Raw genomic sequence first — 27172 nt, 5'->3', positions numbered from 1 at the left:
TTTTTAGTTCAATTGTGAATTTTTTTATTGAAAATAAAAGTCTTTGCTAGACAGTGGTGGCAAATGCCTTTAGTCCCAGCACTCAGAAGGCAGAGTCAGGTGGATCTCTGAGTTAGAGTCCAGCCTGGTCTACAGATTGAGTTTCAGGACAGCCAGGCCATACATAGAAAGCCTGTCTCAGAAAACCAAAAAAGAAAATAACAGTCTTCATTTCAACTTTATAAAACTTGTAACTGAAAAGTAGATTTATAAAACCAGCTTTCTATGAGCATGCTTAAAAGAGTTTATCAATAATGGAATTTACATTTTAGTTAATTAAAATAATGTGCTGACCTTATTTGAAGGAACTGCAGCTGGTGTGGCCCCTGTCTTGGACAGAAGCAAATTTTGACAATCCTTTTCAATGGCTGCATACTTAGATATGTGTCCATTTTAGTGATCACTGTTAGTCACCACAGTGGCCGTTAGGTACTAATGCAAAATCTAGCAAGCTGCCCAGTTAACCCAGTCATATGTTACTAAGTCTTGAACTCAGTTCATCTTTCCTGGTCTAACTGGGAAAATGCCTCTAGCTTTGCTTTGACCACTAGTGGGCTCTTCCCATACTTGATCATTCATATCCATCTGCTTTCAGAAAGGAATCTCCTTATAAGCAGGCTGTGTAGCCATAATACTGTAGTGTATGGGTTACTGTATGTTCTTTGCCCTTATTTGGATATAGTCTTTATTTCTACTTGATTTCATATTATAAATGACACTAAAATTTTTTTCCACATCTATTTTGGTTCATATCTTTACATAAATTGTTATTGATAGGGTCAAGGCAGTGAAACTTTTTTAAAGACAGGGTTTCTCTGTGTAGCCCTGGCTGTCCTAGAATTCCCTCTGTAGACCAGACTGGCCTCGAACTCAGAGATCCACTTGCCTCTCCCTACTGAGTGCTAAGATTAAAGGTGTGTGCCACTACCTTTCAGCTGGCAGTAAATATTCTTACATTGTTCAATATAAAACAACAAAATTCATTTTGAAGACTTCATCCTGTTATATTCATCCATTATATGGGAACAGTAATGGCTTCTTAAATGCTTTATTGATTCACAACAATATAGAAGCAGTCACATATTAGAAAAAGTCACAAATTCTAAGCAGTCAGCTTGGTGAGTGTATTGCAGGGATACTGCATCTGAGCAGCACCTACAAGCATAAGTAGATTTTCACAGTACTTCAGGAGCCTGTTGGAGGTGTGTTAAGTCATTACCTACCCCTACCCTCCAACTTTAGATAGCAGACAAATTCTACATACCGCATTTGAAGGCTAAGGTGCCACATTTTCTGTGTATACAATGATTCCACTATGGAAGTATCATGCTTTTTGTTTTTGTTTGGTTTTTTTAGAAATACTTATAAACTGTTTTAGAAAGACTTTTATAAAGTTGGCAAACTGCTAAACATCTCCGATTTGCTCTTTCTCATTCAGTGTACATTAAATAAATGTAATTTCTGGATTGAATAAATGCTATCTTAAACTAATTCAGTTGATAAATAGAAAGGGGATTTTGCAATCCAGGACATGTTGTCATAACCATCTTGTTTTGAGGTTTCTAGAGTGTGTATATAACTGAGGTTCTAAAGTTTCAGTCTTTTTTGTTTGTTTGTTCTTTGTTTGTTTTTTGAGACAGGACTATTCTGTGTAGCCCTGGCTGACCTGCTCTGTAGACCAGGCTGGCTCTGCCTCCAAGTACTGGGATTAAGGGTGTATGCTACCACCTCCTGGTTCAAGTTCCAGTCTTAAGACTCCCGGAGAGACTTGTTAATAAAGACTTGCCATAAAGAGCCAGTGGCATAGGTCAGGATGAGGCAGAGAGAAGTGCATTTTCAGTAACCTCTCAGGTGTCTGAGTCGGGCACTTCACCATGTGAGCGCCAAGGGAGCAGAGAACTAAGCACGGGGCCTGCCGCATGCTTGGACATATCAGATATCAGTATGTGCTTGCAGCATGGATGGTCGTGGACTTCGAACGCTGAAGCAAGATGGCTCTTTTTAGAGTTAACCACAGTAGGAATTTTAAAGCCATGGCATGCCTAATACAGTCCTCTCTTGTCAGGGTGTGATGGTGCACACCTTTAATCCCAGTACAGGGAAACAGAGGCATGCAGGTCTCTGATTTCAGGATTAGCCTTGTCTTAAGTAGTGAGTTCCATATCAGTCAGGGCTACAAAGTAAGACCCTGTTTACAACAACAAAAGTTGAATACCATAACATTTGCATCTGTTAGAATAAGTCCACTTAAAATTTCAGAAAAAAAATTCAGAGAAACAGAAAATCCCAAAGTATCTTGACTCTTTTTTTTTAAAGAAAGAGAAAATTATATTGCAATTACAATATGCTTACTTTAGACTTTTTTTTAGTGTTTTCCATTATAGTTAAATATAAGAATTAAAATGGTTCATATTTAATAAAGTTTTACTTAAGATTAAATAATATATCCACTGATTTTTGATAATACTTTAGAAATTCACTCAGCTGTTAGTCTATTCTGTGAATGAATGCAGCTCATTCATAAGTGCACTGCAAGAGTTTCTTGGTATTAATGATAAATGCATTTTAAGAAGAACAGGTTTACATGTGTTTTAGAGGATGCTAGTCTCTGAGCACAGGCTTTAGGTTTTTTCCCTTCACGTGTCCTTTATTGGCTGTATGACTTTGAGAAGTTGTCAGTCTTTTTGCACCTCGGGCCCCTCAGCCTGAAAATGGAAACCACATCAACTCATTCGATCCCCAGGAAAGTTCGGGGGAGCGCTGATTCTGTCTGGTATTTGCCTTTTCTTTCCAGATAAATTTAGTGTCTGTATTAGCTGTTTTTAAGGGAAAGTCTCTCCCATTTCCTTTATGTTTGAAATTGAAAACAAAAGCCAAAGAATGCTATCTTTTTGCTTAAAGATAGACAATCAAGTGTGTATTTTGCTAATATGGGAAGTACTAGCCATGATTTTCTTTAAGAGTATTTTTTTCCTTTGTTTTCTTCCCTTTTGGTCTCATTAGGACATGAAGGATCAGATGTCATCTTCATCTGTGCAGGCATTGACTGAAAGGAAAAACAGACAGGTGAGAAGATACCCGAATATAAGTGTCCATTAAGGAAAATATGTGTTTAGATACTTGGGGTTTGAAATTGCTGACTACCCTGGCTCATGGGATCAAGATCAAGTGCTGTGTCCACTGCCCTGGGTGATGGGGTAGGTATTGTGATCAAGCCCTGTGTCCACTGCCCTGGGTGATGGGGTAGGTATTGTGATCAAGCGCTGTGTCCACTGGCCCTGGGTGATGGGGTAGGTATTGTGATCAAGCCCTGTGTCCACTGCCCTGGGTGATAGGGTAGGTATTGTGATCAAGCGCTGTGTCCACTGGTCCTGGGTGATGGGGTAGGTGGTACGATTATCTCTTGTTTGTTGGTCCTATTCTTGTAACTTGCCACTGTAACAAACTCAGAGCCGATCACATGCTTTTGGGCATGTGCCAAGGCATCATTATAGGAGATCACAAAATAGATTAATTCTACTTCTTTAAATATTTTTCTTTTCGTATAATATATTTTGTTCATATTATTTGCCCATCCCCTAACTCTTCCCAAATTTTCCCCTCCTTACCCACTCCATTTTATATTCTTTCTTTTTCTAAAACAAAACAAAACCAAGCTGGGCGGTAGTAGCACAAGCCTTTAATCCCAGCACTTGAGAGGCAGAGGCAGGCGGATCTCTGAGTTCAGGCCAACCTGGTCTACATAATGAGTTCCAGGACAGCCAGGGTTACACAGAGAAACCTGCCTTGAAAAACCAAAAACCAAATCAGCTCTACCCCCCTAAAAGAGAAAAACCAAAAACCAAAACCAAACAAGAAAAAAAGCATGAGCACACACACACGCAATCAACAACATGTATGTAGTCCACTTTGTGTTGGTGAAGTACCCTGAGCATGTGGCCTGCTTCAAGTGCAGTTTCTATCGCCCAGGGTCACTCCTTTGAAGAACGTAGATTTCTCTCTCCCAGCATCATTTAGTAGCAAATAGTGTTGCTTGGGGATGGGACTTGGTGCCCACATCCTCTTCTCCATGCCGGGCTTTTGTCTGGTTTGCACCTGTGCAGGGCTTGTTCTTGCCATCACAGCCCCTGTGAGTGCATATGTGCGTCAGCCCTGTTTGTCTAGGAAATGCTGTTTCCTTGCAGTTGCCGTCTCTGGCTCTCTTGGCTTTTCCACCTCCTCTACTGTGTAGCTCTCTGGTCTTGAAGGGAGGGGTGTGATGCAGACGTCCCGAAGTCTTTGACTGCATGTTGTCCAGTTGTGGGCCTCTGTTCTAATTCCCATCTACTACAAGAAGAAGCTTTTCTGATGCGCTGATTTTATGGCTGTTAGCTACTCTTCTCAAAGATCCTATTACCTCACAGGCATGCCACAAGCTCGGGCCCAAGACTTTCCCACCTGGCCTTCAGCAGACATTTAGACAAATATTTCCTTCTAGACAGCTTTCCTCAACACTGCCCCCTCCCCCCAGTTCCCTTGCTCCTGCTGATGGGCCCACAGCATCTTTTGCTCTTCCCACCTCCTGTGAGTCAGCATCTGCTAAAGACTCTTGATAACTTAGTGTCTTTTTACGGGACTACAAGTTCCTTGATAATAGCATGGTTATGTTTCAGTTTTGGTGTAGCCAGGAAGTTGCTGTGCCCCTAGTTTAGCTACAAGTTCAAGGCCAGTCAGGTCCACATAGTGTGAGCTCACACTAGTCTGGGATATATAGTGAAACTTTGTCTCAAAAATAAATGAATTGATGGAGACATCTGAGTAATCCTTAAAATGTTTCAAATGTTTCAAATTTATTTTTGCTTTTTGAGACAGGGTTTCTCTACATAGCTTGAATTCACAGAGATCCACCTGCTTCAGTCTCCTAAGTGCAGGGATTTAAGGCATGCTACCGTGCCCGGCACCACGTTTCAAGTTAAATCTCTTCATTTAAAAATGTTGATTATTGATGGGGGGGGGTTGTTTTGTTTGCTCTGGGACAGGGTTTTGCCATGCATGTAGCTATGGCTGGCCCAGGTTGTCTCAGAACTCAAAAACAATCATCCTACCCTAGCTTTCTGAGTGCTGGGGTTACAGACTGGAGCCACCATGCCGGGTTGTTGCAAGTATTTTAAGGAATGGCACACTTTTGTAGAAAGGAAACTCCCCTGGGGGCTGGAGACATGGCTCGGTGATCACAAGCACTTGCTGTTCTTCCAGAGGCCTGAGCCTCACATGCCGCTTTCAGCTCCCATACTAGCTACCTGTAGCCCTTGCCCAGAGATCCACATGCACATGCCCACATGCAGGCACACACACTCACACAGAATTAGAAATAATAAAAATAAAGAAGAAACTCCTTTCTAATGGTTAAAATATGATCCTTAAAGAATTTACAGCTATCACCTAGAACTTAAACTCGAATTCAAGTTCTGATTTGTTTGAGTTTTTTTGGTGAGGTAGAATATCCCTTCAAGTCTGTTTTTCTTGTTTCCTTGGGTTGTTTATGTTGTACTTTTTTTTGTTTTCATTGTTTTTGTCTTGTTTTTGTTTGTGTTGTTTTTTGAGACAAGGTTTTCTGTGTAACAGCTCTGACTGTCCTAGAATTTGCTTTGTAGATCAGACTGGTCTCAAACTCACAGAGCTCCACCTGCCTCAGCCTCCCAAGTGCTAGACTTAAAGGCATGTGCCACCCCCACCTTGTGGTTTTTATTGTTCTTATCTACCTCTCCCTCTTGTGTTCTTTTTTGGAATTATAGGAAAAGCTATTGGTCAGCTTGTCCATCTACCTTACTTTAACCCTTCAAAAAAGCTAGTGAGTGGTCAAGGTGGTCTTTACCTCATGGGCCTTTGGCAGACACTTAAGTAGACGTTAGCCAGAGCCAGACTGCCCTACCGCTGCTCGCCACTGCGTCTTCTCATCGTCTCCTAGCTGCTCTCCTTAGGGACAGAGTTCATCCATGAGGCCCATTTGGGTGTCTTAAAGACAGAGCGAGCCCTTCCTGATGTTGCTCTAACCATCCCGCCAGGTACCACCCTGCCCTGCCACATCCAAGTCTGGTTCAGGCTTGAGGACCATTTGAGTTGCTCAGCAATAGCTTCTGAGTGTTTCTCCTGATTGGTTGTCCCTGCTCACACAGGCGCTACTCGGAGACAGCAGCAGCCAGAACTGGAACACAGGAATGACGGATCGATACGGGCGCCTTGATCGAGAGCTGCAGCTAGCCAACTCCCATTTCATTGAGGAGCAGCAGGCACAGCAGCAGGTACCTGAGAACAGCCGGTGGAGGGCAGGAGGTGGCAGGCAGGGTGCCTCGCCTGAGTCTTCTGCTAGCCACAGACTTATTACTAAATGACAAGCAGGTTAGACCTGAGCATGTCCTATGTTTGGTTGTCGGGTGTATAATGATTGTATACACTGTTTAAAATCTTGAGAGCATGGTGTCCCAAGGAACTAGACTTGACCCCAGGAAACACAGGGCTGACATCAAAACTGAGGAGGCCCAAGCTATGCAGGTTCTGTTTCTGTTGCTGTTTTGAGATGATTTCTCACTGTATGGCTGTGGTTGGCAGGCCGGCTTCCATCGTGGAGATTTGCTTCCTGCTGCCCTCGGTGCAGTTTAAAAATGTATACTACCCCCAAATAAGGCCACGGATTTTAAAAAAGAAAGCAATCCCTCTTCCCCTTTATATATTCAGCTTTTTATTTTAACAAAGATACTTTCAGAAACATTGAGTTCTTGTTTTTTCTATTGAAAGTTGTCAGTTTGTTCCATTATATATAAAAAACCACTTGCTTTGATGGAGATTGAGGTATAGAGGGAAAATGAACTTGTCTCCATGTTACTACATTTTATATTTGTGTATTTATTGTTGTTGTCTTATTGAGGCAGAATGATGCTGTGTAGTCCAGGCTGGCCTTGAACTCATGGTTGTTCTGCCTCAGCTTCATGTGTGTTGAGATGTTAGGCCTGGCCCACCATGCCAGCTTGTGTTCTTGCTTTTATGGATAGCAATGCTAGTAAAAGGAAGGTAACAATTACATTATGTATCAGGATATGAGAATCATCTGTCCATTGAAACTTGGGTTCATAAATACTGTGTTTTATGTATATTTGTAGGCTGTGTTGTTTTGCTTTCTTTACATTATCATGTTGGCCTAACTAGTTGTTTGTTCTCAAAATGTTATAATGAAGCAAAGTTTTTAATAGAGAGTAAGGGAACCACAGCACAGTTGAAAGTATGTCTTTGTCAGCCCACAGTTGTCACCGAGGCAAATTATTGTCCTTGAAGTAGAGGAAAAGGATTCTCTGCGGTCCTCCAGCGTCAGCTGTTTTCTAGGCTCTCCTTTGCTAATGCTGTGGCAATGTGGTGTGCACTAAACCTTGATCTTGGCAGTGAGCTTCCTCTTCCTAACCAACCCCTGATGCGGTGGTCATATGCTCGTGTGCTGTCGACCATTGTCTGTTCCCTTATTGGACCTCAGCCAAGCAGAGTAAATCTCTCTTGGTGGTTTCAAGCCCTGCTGACTGTTCACAAGTTGGATCAGCAAGCGGTGTGGGTAGCTTGACAATCCAGTCTTTGGAGCAGTGTGTTCTCAGAGCCAATGGTCTGGTTCTTTGATTCTGGGCTTTGCTTTTGAATGTGAATTGTCCCAAGCTGGCAAAGAAACTAGCAGCTGCTGGAGTGCTGGGCTTGGAACCAGGTAAGATGGATTTTAATTGCTTATTTCCGTTTCTCTGGCACCAGTTGATTGTGGAACAGCAGGATGAGCAGTTGGAGCTGGTCTCTGGCAGCATCGGGGTGCTGAAGAACATGTCCCAGCGCATCGGAGGGGAGCTGGAGGAACAGGCAGTGTGAGTAGTGAGATGCCCTTATCTGCAGTGAAGTGAGGGAGAGCCATCCCATGAGACCCTGAAAGCCCAGCAGTGAATTACGTGACTGGTAGAAAGAAAAAAATAACTTCATTTATAGTTACAGTTTTTACTTTGTTCCACAGGTTAGCTCTGCCAAAGAGGCAAATCTACCAAATAAAATTCACAATGGTGGGTTAGGCAAAGCTGTTTACTTAAAAATTGTTTAAAAGATATACAAATTTCTTTGAGCAGATCACCCCCCCTCCCCGCCCAAGACAGGGTTCATGGCTGTCCTGGAACTTACTCTGTACCAGGCTGGCCTTGAACTCACCACGAGTCTCCTGCCTCTGGCTCTCTAAGTAGATTCTTGAGGCGTCCAGATAGGGCTGCAGACTGTGGAGACAGCACTCTGGAGAGGATGGCAGGCATGCAGGGAGATGGGTGAAGGTGGCATTAGAACTCTCAGCTTTCATCCCAGGACCCTACTACACCAAACATAAATTATACTCTTATGAAAGAACATTTAAATTTGATTTTAGTTAGCAAAAACAATCTTTCCTTTCAAAACAAAGAAAAAACAAAACATAACTCTTAAAAGTCGCTTTTGCTTAAGAACCTTGTTTTTTACACTCTAAAAGTATGATAAGCAGAGACAGCTTTCTTGAATACTGCTGTATAATACCATTCTGTTTTCCCCCGACCCTGGGTGGGTGGGGTATCTACTAAGATGTTCCAGAAACTCTATACATGCTCATTATCAGTTCCTTCTGGGCCCTTGTTCTGCACCAGGCTTCTGGGAGGCTCTGTGGGTATAGGAGTGAGCAGTGAGACTCTGCCTGCCATTCAGAATCTTTGCTGCTTCTCGGGTACAGCACATCCTGTAGTCCCGTGTGGTGGGGAGAGAGCCACTTTTCCTGGGATAAGCTCGTGCAGCTGGCTGGAGAACCCTGTCTTCTCCGAGAAAGAGGGTCAGCTGAAGGCGTGGGATGTTTAGAAGGTTGGAGGTGGAGTGAGAGCCAGTGACTCTGCAGGGATGCCAGCAGTTATATGGGTACAGGTGTGCACAGAACAAGTAAGTGTCTAGCATGGGGAAAGAGGGAGCAGAAGTCCTGACAGGGCGTCAGGACAGCCGGGAGGTCCTTATCAGTGTGGTGAGAAGGCAGGGCTTTGCCTTTTCAGTAGGCTGGGAGGGCCGGGAGGCAGTGTGTGGAGTGATGGCATGAATGGGGGTTGGGATTCGGGTGATGTACCATAGTGGAGCCAGGTGGGTATGCCAGATGGGAACAGCAGAGTAACAGGAACCCAAACGCACAGGTTGAGTTTCTACTTAAAATGGAAAGAGGCTTGAGCCACTTGGTTGGTGCGGCGGCTTGAGCATAGAGACAAGCCGAGCTACCGCTAGTTCTGAAGATGCAGAAGTGACAACAGTCTGTAGCTCCATTCCCTTCAAAGCCACAGCAGAAACAAATGTTTTCGCAAAGGTAAAAACCTCTGGAGACCCTTTCCCGTGTGGTTCGCATGGTGGAGGCGTCTGTCTCGGACGCCAGGTCTCTCGTTTCCATCGGGTAGACGCTCTACTGCAAAGATGGTCAACGTACCCAAAACCTGAAGGATTTTCTGTAAGAAATGTGGCAAGCATCAACCTCATAAAGTGACCCATATAAGAAGGGCAAAGATTTCCCTGTACGCCCAAGGGAAGCGGCGCTACGATTGGAAGCAGAGTGGTTACCTTGGGCAGACAAAGCCAATTTTCCAGAAGAAGGCCAAAACCACAAAGAAGATCGTGCTCAGGCTTGAGAGTGTGGAGTCCAACTGCAGGTCCAAGAGGATGCTGGCCATTATGAGATGCAAGCATTTTGAACTGGGAGGAGACAAGAAGAGAAAGGGCCAAGTGATCCAGTTCTAAAACTTGTGTTTTTGAGAAGAAAATGCTGAAGCAGTAGGAAAATTACCTGTTAGAAAATAAAGTTATTGTTATTGATACCTAAAAAAATAATTAAAAAAAACCCTCTGGAGACCATAGCACAGGAAACAGCAGTTATAGCAGTTTAGATGACGGACAGCAGGCAGGCGGCTAGCTAGAGATTCAGTAGGCCAAAGAACGCTGACCCCTGAGCCAGTGTGGAGTGAGCAAGAAGCAGTGTGATTCCCAACACAAACCGCTCAGCTGTGACTCGTCTGCACTCAGGTGACTTCATGTTCATGTTGAACATTGATCTAATCCAATTGTACACAGCTGTATCAGAGAAGTGGGAAGGAAACCGAGGTGAGAGTTCAGAGGGCCAAATCCTAGTCTAATAGCGCTGCACCATCAAATGACGTCTGAGCACAAAAATCTGCAGAACATACAAGCGTGCTCCTCGGAAGTGGAGAAAGTACCTGAAGAAGCTAAGTGATGGGAACACATGGGAAACAGAGGAGAGCTATAGTTTAACATAAAATCCCTGTCAGATTGCTTTCCTATTTAAACTGGGTGTTCCTGTATCTGGTAACAATAAAAGGGAAGAAATACGAGTCTCGAGCTGATATATATGCTGTGTAGGAGACGAGCCACCAGCCTCATGCAGCTACTGAGGGTGTGGAATGTGGCCAGACTGAGCTAAGATGTGCTGTGAGCACAAAGTGAACGCTACAGTTTGAAGTAACGGGCGGAGGAGTTTATTAGTAATCTTTATGTTACTGTGAAAATGGTGCTTTGGATATAGTAGTCTAGATAAACAGTGTTAAACATGAATTTCAGAGGCTGGGGCTGTAGCTCAGTTGTGTAGTGCTAGACTAATGTGCACGAGATCCTGCACTCAGTCCCCAGCAGTGCATTAGCCGAGCGTGGAGGTCCACACATTTGGAGTTGGGGAGGGGGGTGGTAGAAGTGGGAGAATCAGAAGTTCAGGATCATACTTGAAAGTTTAAGGCCAGCCTGGACCACATGAGAGATCCTGGCTCAATTTTTAAAAACCTTTTTAAAAGCACAGCTGCCAAAATGCAAAGTAGCATTTGTGACCTGCATGCTCTTTCTGTCAACAGAACTTTGGCTGTGGCTGTCCTTGGCTGAAGATTGAGTGACATGCCTGTTTCATCTTAGTAAGAAAAGTTACTCTCAGCACACACAAGTAGCCCTTGTTTTTCAGTGCTCAGCCTGGAGATGCCAGCCAGCCAGGTCCAGTGCTGCCAGGTTCTGAGATGAACTAAACATGTTTTAATTTGAAAACTCAGGTATAGAACAAAGACTTATTTACTTAGTTGTCAGTGTGGAGTTTGATAGTTAACTTAATGAGGGTTTGGTGGCTCTAGATCCTGAGGGACTGTCATGCTCCTTTGTGGGCCTGCACCCAGACCAATGGATTATAGCTGCCGGTTGCATGGTCAGAGTAAATAAGGTCTTTGTAGGAAGGCCCTGCTACTAATTGGTGTGTTAATTTTAGCCGCAAACTAATCATGTTCTAGTCAGAAGTTAAAGTCTGGAATGTGTAGTAATTTATGAAATAAGGGTTGCTAGAATACAAGTACAGTATTCAGTGCTGTGTTTGCCAGCAGCGTGCTGGGGCACCATAGTGGAGGCCTCCTGAGCTGGTCTCCAGTTCCTGGAGAAACACCACTTGTTTGAAGAGATGGGCTCTCTCTCTCTCTCTCTCTCTCTCTCTCTCTCTCTCTCTCTCTCACACACACACACACACACACACACACACACCTTCTCTCTCTCTCTCTCTCTCTCTCTCTCTGTCTGTCTGTCTGTCTGTCTCTCTCTCTCTCTCTCTCACACACACACACACACACCCTCTCTCTCTGTCTCTCTCTGTCTCTGTCTCTCTCTCTCTCTCTCTCTCACACACACACCCCATCCACACCCTACCCCATCCACCATCAGGGATGTCAGGTATCCTGACATATTATAATAAGGCAGAGTGCTCTAAAGGAGAATCCGACTGATTTAAAGTCTATTCCTTAACTCACACTGACACAAAGTGCTTTTGTGTGTTGTGAAATTCTCACAGGCACCCCTCAACAGGATTTGGGTTGGTAGAATCATCCTATTTAACAGGTGACTAAAGAGTCTCAAAGAGTTGTATGGGGTGCCTTGCTCAAGGTAGCAGGAGACAAAGGCTGCCTCTCCGCTGGCACTGTGCCTGAGCTGCAGTGATGTACAGTCAGTGCCCTACCGCCTCGTCTGCAAATCTGAAATTACAAATCTACGTGTTCAGGCAGACTCCTGATGGGGGAACCTCAGCTGAACTGACTGTAGCTGTGATTCCTCATGCTTCTGCAGAAATACAAGCCTGCTTGATTATGGGAACTATGCCAGACCCTTCTAAGGGGTCTTGACTAATCTATAACATATGCAACTTACTTTAAAAACAAAAAACAAACAGCAAAAAAACCCCATAGATTTCCCAAATTTATAAAAATGTAAGTTGTCCCAAGGATTTGGGTTAATACAATGCAGTCCTGAGTCCCAGAGGCCCCTTTTTACATTTATTGAGACAGAGGCCCAGGCCTCACTTAATCCACAGCAAATACAAGGTCTGCTGACCGCCTCCTTCCTCCTCCTCCTCTCCAGCATGCTGGACGACTTCTCTCATGAATTGGAGAGCACTCAGTCTCGACTGGACAATGTGATGAAGAAACTTGCAAAGGTGTCTCACATGACCAGTGGTATGTATGTGTGACTCTTGGGAATTCCTGCTAACTCTGCCGGTGCCATTCTCCGGCCTGCAGCCTATTTGTCTGTGCTACTTTAGGATCAGAAAGGAGAAAGCTACTATGTAGAGACCATAACTTCTGCCCGTGATCAGACTTTGGAGAAGGGTCTTGTGCCCAACACTTGTTGTTGACTGTTCTCCCCATGGAGAAACTTCCTTGCAATTATAAAATCCCGTTTTTACTTTTTATTTCTCTTGTCACTTTAGAGAACTTACAATTTTTTTCTTTTGGTGTTTTTATTTTAGGATGTATATGTGTGTGTGTGTGCATACTTGCCACACGCATGCATCAGGCATGACAGCAGGCATTTATTTAACCCTAGGGAACTTACTTAAAGCACAACTGATATACAACTATCTTCCTTTCATCATTAGAAAAATACCTACTACTTCAGACTATGCTAGCCTTATAAAGTGATGTCCTAGCAAATGTGTGCCAGGAACTGGGGGTGGAGAAGTTTTCAGTTCAGTTTCTGTGTTTGAAGATGTTTTCTAATGACTACATTTTTTTGGGGGGGTTCCTACAAATCGCCTTCCTTGTCAGACAGGATATATTTTAAACCAATACCCAATATCTCCTCTTTATCTGGAGGGGATTGCTTGGTGAAAGGAAGAACTAGGATATTTCTTGAGGTAATTTGAATACTTTGGGGCCATAAGATGCCTCCTTCATTAAAAGACTCTTCCCCCATTTCCTGACACCTCATTCCTGGTTTTCTACTGTCAGGTACATGTGATATGGAAGATTAAAATACAAATGCTTGTGTACGCTTCAGCAGTTTGTATCCTAACTAAGTTACAGAATAGTGTCTGGAGCTTCATTTCTTAACTAAAAAACGGAAGATTGTAGGTATAGCTCAGTGGATTGGAGGTATAGCTCAGTGGATTGGAGGTATAGCTCAGTGGATTGGAGGTATAGCTCAGTGGATTGGAGGTATAGCTCAGTGGATTGGAGGTATAGCTCAGTGGATTGGAGGTATAGCTCAGTGGATTGGAGGTATAGCTCAGTGGATTGGAGGTATAGCTCAGTGGATTGGAGGTATAGCTCAACTGAGTACTTGACCGGGCATGGGGGAGGCCCGTGTTCTATGCTGAGCACCGCAGAAAGGTGAGCACTGAATGAATGATAATGCAGTTATTTAACCAGGTATTCATGCTATTAAATGCTTTACACTATGGTAGAAAAGACCCTAAAGGACAAGGAACCATCAAATCCAAACCAAAAAGAAGCTCATATCTAGAGTGTTTTCCTTTCTGTCTAGGCCAGATGTCTTTCTGCTTCAAGCAGGTTCTTTGCTTAAAGCTAAGCACATACAGGAAGCTGGCACCATCTCAGTGTCTCTTCCCCATGATTAGAGAAAGGTCTGAAATTTGTTCTCTGGTTCCCTCTGTTCTGTCTTCTACCTATATAATCCTCTACTTTATTTATGTATTTGTTTTTAAATTTTATGTTTGTGCATGTGGTATACATGCGTGTACATGTGTTTTTGCAGCTATGTGCATGTGTGGAGACAAGAGGCCATTTTAATTTGACTGTTTATTTTTTGTGTATGCACATGCATGTGTAGGTCAGAAGACAGCTTGAGGAAGTCGGTTCCTCCTACCATGTAGGTCCTAGAGATCTAACTCAGGCTGTTGGTCTTGGCAGCAAGCACCTTCCCTACTCAGCCCTCTTACCAGCCTCTCAGCCTTACTCATTAACCCGAACCTCACCATTTTGGCTAGACTGACTGATCAGTGTGAGCCCCTGATCTACCTGTGTCTGCCCCTTGCCCTTCCCTCCCCCAGCACTGGGGTTATAGGCACATGCCACTGTATGGGGTTTTACATGGCTGTGGGGATCCAACCTCTTGCTCCCATGCTTACCCAGCAGACACTATACCCACTGTCAGCTCCTCAGTACCCTTGTATTTAAAAAAAAAAAAAAAGTTGTCTTGAGGAGGAAGTATTATATAACCAGTTTAAACATCAGCCCTCTTGCTGGTCTATGTGGTAGCGCTCCTGTCAAGTAGCTACTTAAGCATTGCCTCTGTCAGGGAAGAGTGGGTGAGCAAAGGTGACCTGTGTCTTTTTTTCTAGCATTCTGGGTGTGAATAGTTTAGAAAGTCCTGGCAATGTGTCTGTAACACCGAGACTTTCTTATGCTTTATTCTACTTTTTTCAGAAAGGGAAGTTTGGGAAACAGCATGAGATATTTGGTTATAATTGTATACAGAAAAGAGCCAGGTAACAGAGCAGTTAGCATGGAAGACACTTCGTTTTAATTTTTCTCCCCAAGAAATATTGCTATGATGTCTGCTTCAGTGTGATCGTCTCTTAGCCATAGCATTTGGTTACATTCATTGTTTTCTCAAACCTGTATGTCAGGACAGTCTGAAAACACCAGAGTTCGGTCGAGCAGGCCTGAGCACACATGAGCAGCTCCTTAGAGCCAGGCCCTCCATTCATTCTTGGCTGACTGCTTCACGGGAGAAATGGGCCAGGACTCCACACACACTTTTGTAAATGACCCAAGAGAGACACTAATTTGCCTTTCTCTTACCCAGAGAAATACTCTTTTGAATAAAGCCAAGATCCCCTCCCCCATCAACAGTCTGTGATTCATCTTTTCTCTTAAAGACAGGAAGTATTTTGAGAAAGAAACTACCATTGGAGTTCCCTTTGTTCTGCTCAGCTAAAGCAGGCTCTGTGCCGTAGGTGGAGCTCGGTGGTGGAGCGAGGGCTTAGCTCTGAGTTACAAGCCTGGTACTGTAGATAGGACCCATTCCTGGTGTGCTTGAAGCCATACAGGAAGAACTCAGATGTCTGCTAGGGTAATAGCTCCCTAGGGTTGCCTAGTTCATACCTCACAGAAGCAACTTGCCACTTCAGAGGAAGTGGCCTTGAAAGTTCAGGCCTGGGCTGTGTCTGCTGGCTTAGCATCCTTGTGTTCTCACCAAGATGCTCAAGAGAAAGCCGTTGGGGGAATATGGAATTTGGACTGTCAAAGGCTGAGTGGGTTTAGGAAATCTGGTCCTTCTCTGACTTTGCCCTGCTAAGTGTCAGTTGTTTTTAATAAAAGTGACTTATTATTACATTCTTATATTAATAAGCGTTCTTCCTTTCTTCTTCCTCATCCTCTTCTTTTTGTTTGCTTTTTGAGTCGGGGTCTCTCTACATAGCCCTGGCTGTCCTGGAACTCACAGAGATCCACCTGCCTCTGCCTTCCAAGTGCCATCACACTTGGCCTGATGCTGCTGCTGCTTCCTCCTCCTCCCCCTTCTGTTTGTTTTTGAGGCAAGGTGTCACTGTGCAACCCTGACTGGCTTGGAACTCACTCTGTAGACCAGGCTGGCCTCCAGTTCACAGAGATCTGCCTGTCTCTGTCTCCCAGTGTTGGGATTAAAGGTGTGTGCCACCACATCAGGCCCACTGTATGAGTTTTGACAAAAATATGTGTATCTGTCATCCTGTCATACAAAAGAGCCTTATTTCTCTAAAAATTCCAAAATTTAATTTTTGGAATTAGCACATAATGTTTGTATGTCTTTATGAGCTACAGAGTGGTGTTTTGATCTGTGTGTATGTTCAGCAGTGATCAAGTGAAAAAACTGCACATCCAGCACCTTGCCATGTTTCCATTTCTCTCACGCTCCCTGACAGGTTGGTTGAATTCTGGAAGTAAAGCTCACCAGTGTTGGGTTTCCCTTTAACTGGCGAAATCTTAGACATGACCACACAGACTTCCCAGCAGCTGACCAGTTACACATCATAGTTCCCAGCTCCATACTGGTTCTGGTTGGTCACTGTTGGGATTAAGATGGGGGAGGGGCCCCGCTCTGCTATGAGAGTCCCATCGTTTGTCTGTAGTTTTTCTGCTGTTAGGGGCAGCAGTCCACCCTGTAGCTTTACTCCTGGAAGATCTAAGAAGAAGAGCTGTTTTTGTCACTGTGGTCACCCTGTTCTTGTTAGAAGGAGTGTAAGGAACGATCCTCACTGGACTGGAAACTAGAGTCCAGTATCTTTAAAGAGATGAGAGTGTGCTAGTGAGCGCTGTCCACACCCTGGCTCCTGTGATAGACGGCTCTGCCTCTCATGCCCTTCAGTCTGCTTCACTTCTCTCTTCAGAGGAGACAGACTCGAGATCTTAGCTCAGTGAGTTTCTGGTAGGTCTGGGGTAGACAAGGGGATTGGTCCAGGAAAAAGGGATGTGCTGTGCTTGTTGGCATTCACATCTTTTGACCACTAAGATGTTGATATCCATGGCATTTATTAAGTGCACATTTTACTATCAGTTTTTCCCTGAATTCAGGGCATTCCTACAATATTATCATCAAAGCCATGGTGTACTGAAATACGTAGACTCCTCAGTAGACTTTAACAGCCTCTACACCTTTATACTTCTTTTTCTTTATTTTATTTTGCTTTATTTTGTTTTTTTCGAGGCTGGGTTTCTCCGTGTATCTTTGGCTATCCTAGAACTCGTTCTGCAGACAAGGCTGGAACTCACAGAAATTCTCCTGCCTCTGCCTCCTGAGTGCTGGGATTAAAGGTGTGTGCCTCCATCGCCCGGCTGTATTTCTGTTTCAGTGGAGTTGTTGCTCTATGGCTCAGCTGCATCTCATAGACTGTGACATGTGTACATCTATGTGGAGGTTACCGGTTAACCTTGGATGACTTCCTCTATCACTTTCCTTTATTATTTTTACTTTTTGAGGCCTAACACTTGTAATTTCTGCTCTACTGGCTAGCATAGTCCCAGGGACCCACCTGCCTCTGCTACCCACCAACCCTGGGCTTCAGATGCATGCTGCTTGCATTATTTTTATTCTTACCCGGTTCCGGGTGTTGGTGCCAGTCCAGTAGACATTCACATGCTCAGTCACCTCCCACTGTTGTTCTTTGCCTTTTGTTTGTTAACAGAATTTGTATAGCTCTGGCTGATTTGGTACTTGTGCAGCACGGACTGACTGCCAACTTGTGGGAATTCACCTGCTTCAACCTTCCTATTGCTGACTTAACAGGCATACCCCGCATGCCTAGCTCCTTAGTGACATTCTTTTGTATCTTCCCGGTCCTTTGTGGAGGACACTAGGACTTGCCAGTGGAGATGCCACTTACATGGTCTACATCTCTACAAGTTAGTTACGTGCCCTAATGATGATAGTGTCTCAGTGTCTCAAGCTTGGGCCCTGCACAGCGTCTGTTGTAATATGATGTTATGCTCTTTGTACTCTTGGGGGGCCTGCCACCCAGCTTCCAAATGAATAACACACGGAGTCTTACTCTTATTTATGGATGTCCGGCCTTAGCTTGGCTTATTTCTTGCCCACTTTTCTTAATTTATATTACCCCATCTGCCCTTTGGGTTCTGTGTTTTTCCCATTCTCTTCTGTAAATCTTACTCTTACTCTGGATTGTTGTGTAGCTGGATGGCTGGACCCTGATGTCCTCCTCCTTCTGTAGCTACTTCTCCAGAACCCCTTCTCCCAATTTTCTCCTTCTATTTATTCCCTCTGCCTGCCAGCCCCACCTGTCCTTGCTCCCGCCTTGCTATTGGCCATTCAGCTCTTTATTTGACCCTCAGGTGTTTAGACAGGCAAAGACTCACAGCTTAAACAAACGCAGCATAAGCAAAGGTAACACACCTTAAAATGATACTCCCAGCAAGCATGTAGCTCAGCTGTTATTTAGCCCTCACACCTTCTGTGGGCAGCTGTCATATAGACTGCCAGGACTGTGGGCTGCAGCAGGCGTCCCCGGGCCTATCTGCGCTGTCTGAGAGGGCTTCCATGCTCTCATCCACACAGAGGAAGTCTAGCCTCTTTGTATCCTGTGCAATTGTTCACAGCTCTTTGTAGAGCTGTGGGTTTCAGAAGACATTGGCTTCCGGTCACAGATGCACTGCATAAGTCATCTGAACACAGTCACTGGCTAAGTGATCTTACCTGACTACAGGTGTGATATGGAATTAATCGTTCTCTGTCATGGGAGTGCTTTCTCGGCTGTCCGTTTCCTGGACGACCAGCAGTGACTTTCATCTCCTTTCCGATCTCTCACGGTACTAAGAGAAGAGTCTCTGCACCGCTGAATTATAGTCCTTCGGTGGGAGACTAAAGCAGGTTGTCACGAAGTGCCAGCCACCTTCTCACTGGTGTATGACCACCAGCAGAAAGCTAAGACCCACGGCCTCCAGCTAACGGCTGGGACTCAGCCTGTCCTTACTAGCAGGGTTGTGGATGTGCTTGAAGTGTAGCCTCCAGGCAGAACAGCATGGTGGGGGTGGGGGGCTGGTGCCTGGGCAGGGGCAGGATCTGCTCTGTTCCTCTGCTTCTGAGATGTTTGGGTACTTGTGTCTCAGGGAGGTCCTCTGTGTCCTGCCTTCCAGATCGGCGCCAGTGGTGTGCCATAGCCATCCTCTTCGCAGTCCTGCTGGTCGTGCTGATCCTCTTCCTGGTGCTGTGATGATCGGCCTCCTCAGCCTCCTGCACTGGACCTAGGGGAGAGGAGAAGCAAGCACTCCGCCACTTACATTCCTCTCCCAGAGATTCGCCTCTGCCCTGCTTCCTCTGTGTGACTCCGCCACTGAGACAGCCCTCTCTCCCAGCACTGGAAGGGCAAGGCTGGAAGAGGAAAGAGGTGACCGCACTCCCGGCTGGACAGCAGAAGCCCCAGCTGCCCATCTTTCTGAGGACAGCTAGCCACTGCTTTGCCTTACTGGACCTCACTCCTCGAGGAAGACTCAGAATCATCTGAAGAAATAACAGCGCCACTTATTGCTCATTTTTCTGGTCTCTGGCAGCCCCTTCCCTCTGCTCAGACCCTTGCCCAGCTTAGATGGGTGCCGCCGTCCCTTCGAAAGAAATCCGGCAAGAATGAGGCATTTGGGGATGACGTTTCCCACGGCTGTTGTATTAGCCCCTGAGAGCTGGCTGTTGGTGAGGACAGAGGCTCAGAAACCGTTCATGACAGAAATGCAGTGTTTCACTTTGCTGGGTGAGGGCTGAGGGTAAATTGCTTTTCCAGGTGTGTTTGTGGCAGGGCTAAGCACAGGAAATAGTGAAATCCCTGGGGGCTTGGAGGTGCCGAGGACAAATGGCTTTAATGGACAGGAGCAATTGAGAGCAGCAGCCCCTGTGTTGGTCCAGCTTTATGAAGGGCTGGCAGTATCGCCAGAGGCCGGCCATACCCACTGCCTGTCCCGGGGATTGCTCCCCAGAGATACAGCTGCATGTTAGAGCGCCCCTGCGCACAGCCTTGAACAGCATAGCGCACTCGCACTCGGGTGGGTGAGACACGCCTCCTCCCCTGGTGCCTTTATTCTGACTGCGATCAGAGTGAGGGGGAGGGGTCAGGCATTTATTACATTTGTGCAGAAACTGTCCTGACACAAAAAGGCTGGTCTGCGTCAGACACCGGTTACTCTGTAATAGCGTGGGTGGGTGAGGGAACTTGATACTTTGTTCTCTAAGTGACACTTTGACTCCATTGTGACAGACCGTTTATTGGGTTGAAGTTGTGAGAGCTGCTGACACTAAACTTCAGGCTTCTGGTGACTTTTTCGATGCTTCTGATGAGCACATATATGGAGGATTTTTATACCGTCCCTGATGCATTAACCTGGTATTAAAGTCGCTGTCAGACCCAGAGCCTACCCTTCACAAAGGAGGCTGCCACTCTGTCATCTTCTGTGCTGGGAAGAGCGGCATCTGGACAGAGTTTGACCTTTGACCTCCCTTGCTTTGCCTTTCTGTGCATTCCTTAGCACGCCAACTTTAAAAAAAAATTCTGGGTCATTCATATTCCTTGGGATTTGATTTTTGGATCCCTTTTTTGTTTTGTTATTCCCAATGATGTGCTTGCCCAGCTAACTTTTAAATTGCACTTTTAAATAAATATTTGTAACAGTTTTTAAACGAAGGATATTTTATCTGGTTTAGGATCATGATAGGTAAGGAAATCTACCTGTTGGTGAAAGCTAAAGATTTGTAAAACCCAAAGGCTTGTCAGCACCACGTTTACCTTCAGCTCTGGTGCTGGATACAGAGATGTTATTTCTTTTCAGATTGGGGAAAATGTGAATATTACAAAGGGCTCCAATGTAGGGTTCTGTGTTATTTATGTTTCATGGAATCTTAAGGTTTGAATAGTCTTCTGTGAACTTAGACCATGGATAGTCCTTAGATTTGCATTAAAATATAGAAGCCTTTTGTTAAAAGTCAATGTGGGCCTTGTCTGAGTACTGTAACCCACACTCCACATTACAAAGCCGTGAGCAGTCAAAGAATTAACATTACCCTGTTTAAAGCCATGTTCTGCTACTAGGAGAATGCCCTTCCGACCCATTCAGAAATGCCCACTGCTTCAGCAGGATTCCCCCATCAGGTCAGGGATGAAGTTTTGTGACTCTGGGCTTAGTTTTATTGGCTCTGTTTTGAATTGGTATGTGGACCTCACTGACTTATCTGCTGAACAGTGTTGTAGACCTGAAACTGAGTGTGGCTGGCGCTGGGTGTGGAGAGAACGCCAACTTCATACGCAGGGGTTCCTTCCTGGGCCACAGCCTCCCACAGCAGCTGGCCCAGTCACTTCAGAGCCAGGGCTCCTTTAAAATTGTGGCAAAGAGAACAAGGACTGTGCTTTCTTCCTTAGCGCTCCGGAGAGAACAGGGAAGGGGCAGGCAGCAGGGTACCCCACATTGCTCAGGAGTGTCTCCTGCAGATGCCCCTCACCCCAGCCTTCTGCACTTGGTCTCACATCCATCATGGTTAAGGAACTGGCAGAAGATGCTGGAGAGCAGAAAGAGCTCAGCATGTTTACTGGAAGAACACTTTACTTAACTGACTGGAGGTGAGATGGAGGGTGATCCATAGAGAGCGTTTGCCAGAGTCTGCCCACACTTTGGGTCTTGTCTTTGTTTGAGCTGGGAAGTCACAATGCTGGGCACGCTCCGGACTGTGAGCACAGGGAATTGTCACGTATGCCTGAGCACGCGGGGTGTATTTTCCTTCAGTTCCGAATTCACGCTAGAGCTGAAGCAGGAAGTTTGGTAACTTGCCCATTATTCTCTGCGTTTAGCCAGAGTTAAACAGACTGGTGGGTCTGGTAGCCAACAACTTGGCAACTCCCCTGCCTTCTCACCTCGTGCGAGTAAAGGCTGTGAAGAAAAACCTAGTCCGACTCCAGCGGGCGTCTGTCTCTGTCAAGGGTTCTACCTTCTGTAAGGAAAGGTGCTGCAGCCAAGGTTTTTCTTTTGGTAATTTCTCTGCCCACAGAGTGAGACCAGAGGGGCATTCTTAGCACCTGCAGACCCAGAGCTCACGGGAGGAATGAGTTCACCTCTGTGGACTCAGTGCGGTTTGGCTTTGCTTTGTGCACAGAGTGAATTTGTGAACAAAGCAGAAATGGAGGATGTGAAAAGCAGGTTATAAAGTGGGGTGCAGCACCTGCCATTTCTTCCGCCTCTCTCTCACTGCATAGCCTCCCCTCCCAGATTTGTAGGAATGATGGATTTTTGTTTATTGTTAAAAAGTGTACTTTGTCCATCAAAAGTAGAGAGAAGGCAGCATCAGAATTCCCAAATGTGCCCGGCGGTGATGGAGCATGTTTAGTCCCAGCACTCGAGAGATAGAGGCAGGCTGACCTCTGTGAGTTCGAGGCCAGCCTGGTCTCGAGTACCAGGACATGCTTCAAAGCTACGCAGAAACCCTGTCTCAAAAAACAAACAAACAAATAAATAAAAGTAAAAGAATTCCCAAGTGTGGGCTGGAGAGATGGCTCAGCGGTTAAGATCATTGCCTGCTCTTCCAAAGGTCCTGAGTTCAATTCCCGGCAACCACATGGTGGCTCACAACCATCTGTAATGAGGTCTGGTGCCCTCTTCTGGTCTGCAGACAGAATATTATATACATAATAAGTAAATAAATAAATGTTTAAAAAAAAAAAAGAATTCCCAAGTGTGTCAGCTCTCCATCACTGTGCCCACCCCACACAGTTAGTTCCCGAAGGGAAGATTCCCCAGCAGGAGACCTTACCAGGCCACTGGAGACCCAGCCAGAGGATCTTCCCTGAAAATGATCTCACTCTTGAGAACTGAGAAAGGCACCTCCTCACAAACCCCGTGACCTGCCTGTGCTCCCCAGAACCCACCTGGCGGAAGACGAGACCTCACTCCCACAAGTTGTCCTCTGACCTCCGCATTCATGCTATATCGTGGGTGTGCACGCATGCACAAATGTATAGATGTACATTTTTTAAAGACAAAAAAGGATGACATTGGCCTGATGTATATAAACATGGATGCCACTGTCACCCGTTTCTTATTAAAGCTCACTGGGCCACTTTGCTGTCTGGTTTTGAATCCAGAAAAGTGTGAGTTTGGAGTGAAGCAGCTCCTGTGACCTGGGCAGCAGGGCTGTGACACAGGACAGGAATGAAGCCGTGAAAGAGCCACCTCTGCCCTCCTTGTCGTCCGACTCAGTGAGACGAGGGGCAGAGGGCCATCAGAGGAGTGGCACTGTGGGTGGGACTTAGCCGTCGGGAGCGAGTCACAGTAGCAGGGCTCAGGCTTTGCTAACTTGTACTCAACTCTTCACCCTGCTGTGTTTTGCCTTGGGACAAACACCGGAGTTCTGGGAGCTGCGTGGTGCCCGTTCGTTCAGGTGGCTGCTGACTGGCTGCATTTGAACGTTTGCCATATGCTACAGCCTCTGTCTCGTCAGCTGTCAGGGCAGGGTGAGGAAGGAGGAAAAGAGCTCGTGCGTGCGTGCATGCGTGCGTGCGTGTGTGTGTGTGTGTGTGTGTGTGTGTGTGTGCGCGTGCGCGCGCGTGCACATGTACATGCATGTAGCTCCCCGTGTCCCTGCTGTCAGCTAACATGTTGGTGCTATTTTTCTTCTGACCTTAATCCAGAAATGCTCTCTCCCTGGCTGTGCATCCTAGCTGCTCAGGCAGCGCCTGCCCCACGGCTGGGCTTTTGCACGAACATTTCATGGACCTGGTTGGCTAACTGCAGCCAGGGCTTTATGAGAGAGTATATTTTACAGTTTGTTTTCTATGGTTATGAATTATTTACTGAAAGGCCACTTGGTCCCGAGGGGCTGTTGGAAATAGACCACCCAGCTTCATTGTTTGCTGACCAGATATCTGGGCCCTGCCTCCTTGCCTTGATGGAAGCCAACCCCTGCTCCATTTGAGCTCTCGCTCTCATGAGCCCTGGGGTGGGACCAAGATCAGGTTCTTCATTCCAGCTCAGCGGAATGCAGATTCAGCTGGAATCAATTTGTGAACAGCAAGCGTGACCCTGAAGCCGAGGTCTGTCCCGGGAGAAGCAGGTGTCTTTATTCTGGGGAGAGCAGAGTGTCTGTACCCTGGCTGTCTGGGGTGAGGGCCGCCAGCCACCACTGATGAGCCTTTGGAGTTGCTTTTTTTTTTTTTTTTTTTTTTTTTAAATTTTGTTCCACGTTTTTCTGTTTTTGCTGTTGGCATGGCTCGGGATTGAACCCAGGACCTCACACATGCAGCATACTGAGTACCACTGAGTCACACCCTAGCTTTGGCAAGTGTTTTCAGCTCCCTCTGACTTTTTCCTAATTGGACCATGCTAGCACGTATGAGGGCCATCTAGGAAAAGGACAAAGGAAGATTTGAGTTTTATAAGTGGAAGTAGCTTCCCTGGCTCATTTTAATCAGAGATTGGTATAATTCGGAACTAGAATATGTAAGTGACAAAATAGTAGGGAATAAACCCTTATATATTTTTCCAAGGATAAATAGCTTTATTGAATTTTACTTTCAAATAGGATGTCAGAACTTTACTTGGTGGCTTCTAGGTCGTGCTTCCCCACAGCATAGTAAGAGTGAGCCAGATCCCTGGGACTAGAGTTTTGTCACCTCTGCCCCAGGTAGATTTATATGGTGACTCTCCCAGGCTAAGAAGCTTGTTAGAGTCAGGCAGTGGTGATACATGTCTTTAATCCCAGCACTTGGGAGGCAGAAGCAGGTGGATCTCTGTGAGTTAGAGGCCAGCCTGGTCTACAGAGCGAGTTCCAGGACAGGCAGGACTACACAGAGAAACCCTGTCTTGAAAAATAAAAAATTTATGAGAGTTACGTTTTCTGTGGAATCATTAAGTCTGGAGATGAGGCCAGCACCCCCACCCCAGGTTCCAACGCACGCCACTGAGGACCATTGCCGCTGCACCAGAGACTTCCATCTGCAGGGAAACATTCCCAGAGTCATCCCTGCTTTGATAATCCTTTGGTAATCCTAAAATTTGACGACACTACACACTTGAGAACTTCTAGCACATACTTGTGTAGAATAACCAGCCATCCACAGCAGTGGTGTTCGTATTTCTTGAGGTCTGTCGCTCACGTTTCTTACTCCTGCTCTTGAAGTTGTGTTGCAGCCATGTAAAAGGATTCTGTATTAAAGCGAGATGAAGACACCAGACCTTTGTCCTGGATGCTTCTTTCTTTCTACTTGCTTTGTTTTTTTAATGGAGGATTGAACTTAGGTCCCTGCCCGTACTAGGCTGGTGCTCTACCACATCCCCAGCCCTCTTGTTCTTGTTTTCAGTCTTTTCACACTGAAATACAGGTTATCACTCCTCCCCATCTGCACTAATTAATAGAACATATGGAGGCTGGGGAGACAGCTCAGTGGAGAAGAGCATTACTGCGTAGGATTAGGACCTGAGTTCAGATAAAAGTTGGGTGTGGCTGCTCATGTCTGTAGGCCGGCTGCTCAAGTCTTTAGATCGACCACTCATGTCTGTAGCCTCAGTATTGCGGTTGGATGGAGACAGGGATAACTGGGGTTTGCTGGCCAACCTAGCTGAAATCCAGCAAGCTCTAAACTCAGGGAGAGACCCTAAAGAAGATAAAGGAACCAGGTAGAGGAGGACACCTGACCACATTCTCTGCCCGCTGTACATGCGCATGCTGGTGCATTCACACACATACACTTAAAGATTACTAACATATGGAGGGAGCTGTTTGCAATGGATACCTGCTGGGTATCAGGGAAAAATCATTTTTCTTCTATGGAGTATCAATATGTATATCATCATCACTCCAAGGCAGCCCCCATGCCCAGGAATAGTTGGCCAACGCAAAATGAACTCCATATTGTTTTGTGGGATTTTTTTTCTTTCTGCTTTTAGTGTTCCACCTGCATGTATGCCTACAGGCCAGAAGAGGACACCAGATCTCAATAGAAAATTGGAAGCTAACACATAGTTGCTGGGAGTTAAACTCGGGACCTTGGGAAGAGCAGTCAGAGCTCTTAGCTCTGAGCCATCTCTCCTGCCTGTTTTGTGTGATTCTTGTTTTGGTATTTTTGTCTTACTATTTTATTTTTTCCCTTCCTCTTTTTAGTTTGTTTAGATTTTTTTTTTTAAGTGAGAGAGAACAAGTTGGTAGGAAGGGAGGTGGGGAAGATTTGGGAGAAGTTGGGGGAGGGAAAAGTATGATCAAAATATGTATAAAAGATTTAAATAAAACAGTTTTTAAATACTGGCGTAGACATCTGCCTGGGTCAGAGAAAGCAGGCAGCTGCTAGAAGAGCAGAATTAGGAGCTGCGGGAGCGAAAGATGCAGCAAAGCTGGTAGAGTGCTGCCTGGCCTGCACAGCGTCTAGGGCTCAATCCCGGGTACCGCCTGCAGTCCAGATGCGGTGCCTGCCTGCAGTCCAGATGCGGTGCCTGCCTGCAGTCCAGATGCGGTGCCTGCCTGCAGTCCAGATGCGGTGCCTGCCTGCAGTCCAGATGCGGTGCCTGCCTGCAGTCCAGATGCGGTGCCTGCCTGCAGTCCAGATGCGGTGCCTGCCTGCAGTCCAGATGTGGTATCTGCCTGTAATCCCAGTACATAGGAAGATGGAGCAGGAGGGCCAGAATTTCAATCCTCCTGCCTCAGTTTCCTAAGTAGCTGGAATTACAGGCCTCTGCTTGCAGACTGCATGAAGCTACTAGAAATGCACCAGCATGAGGTTGGAGCGAGGGCTCAGCAGCGAGAGCACTTGCTGTTGCAGAGACCTGTGCTCTCTTCCCAGCACCCACATGGCAGCTCACATCTGCTATAACTCCATTTTCAGGGCTCCGACCTCTTGGGTACCAAGCATGCACAGGTGTGCATTCATACATGCATGCAGGCACTTATATATATACATAAAAAACTTTTTTTTTTTGCTTTCGTTTTTCTTGACGGGGTTTCTCTGTGTAGCCCTGGCTGTCTCACTCACTTTGTAGACCAGGGGGCCTTGAATTCACAGAGATTCACCTGCCTCTGCCTCCTTCCCAAATACTGAGATTAAAGGCACGTATCACCACCTCCCAACACACAAAATAAGTCTTAAAAAAGAAATTAACCACCAGTGTAGTGTCAAAGGCCGAGGCAAGAGGATTTCAAGGTCAAGACCAGCCTGAGCCGCTTTAATGAGACCTTATCTCTCCCCGCTTCCCCCCCCCCCCCCTGGGAAGAAATATGAAATGGTGTGGTGAGGCGCCTGCCATCAAGCCTGATGACCCTAGTCCAGTCCTGGGAGCCCAGGTATTGAGCTTCACATGGTGCCATGACACACGCGTAC

The 27172-nt window shown here is 45.8% G+C and overlaps 1 protein-coding gene and 1 pseudogene across 2 annotated transcripts in view; both read left to right on the top strand.

Annotated features, from left to right (window-relative positions):
* Positions 1-20809, top strand: part of Stx6 (syntaxin 6) — a 42009-nt gene extending 21200 nt beyond the window's left edge. For both annotated transcript variants that reach the window (XM_048421015.3, XM_087906402.1), the window contains 5 exons: positions 3043-3105; positions 6195-6320; positions 7804-7910; positions 12466-12560; positions 18975-20809. In XM_048421015.3, coding sequence (XP_048276972.1) covers positions 3043-3105; positions 6195-6320; positions 7804-7910; positions 12466-12560; positions 18975-19051 — 468 coding nt within the window. In that variant the 3' untranslated portion in view covers positions 19052-20809. The remainder of the gene's footprint in view (positions 1-3042; positions 3106-6194; positions 6321-7803; positions 7911-12465; positions 12561-18974) is intronic.
* On the top strand, positions 7932-12459 carry LOC125391610 (large ribosomal subunit protein eL42-like; annotated as a pseudogene).
* Positions 20810-27172: the final 6363 nt, after the last annotated feature.

This window comes from Myodes glareolus, chromosome 5 (genome assembly GCF_982192425.1).
Source record: "Myodes glareolus chromosome 5, mMyoGla1.1, whole genome shotgun sequence".
NCBI classification, from domain to species: Eukaryota; Metazoa; Chordata; class Mammalia; order Rodentia; family Cricetidae; genus Myodes; species Myodes glareolus.
This window is presented reverse-complemented; position numbering and strand designations above follow the sequence as displayed.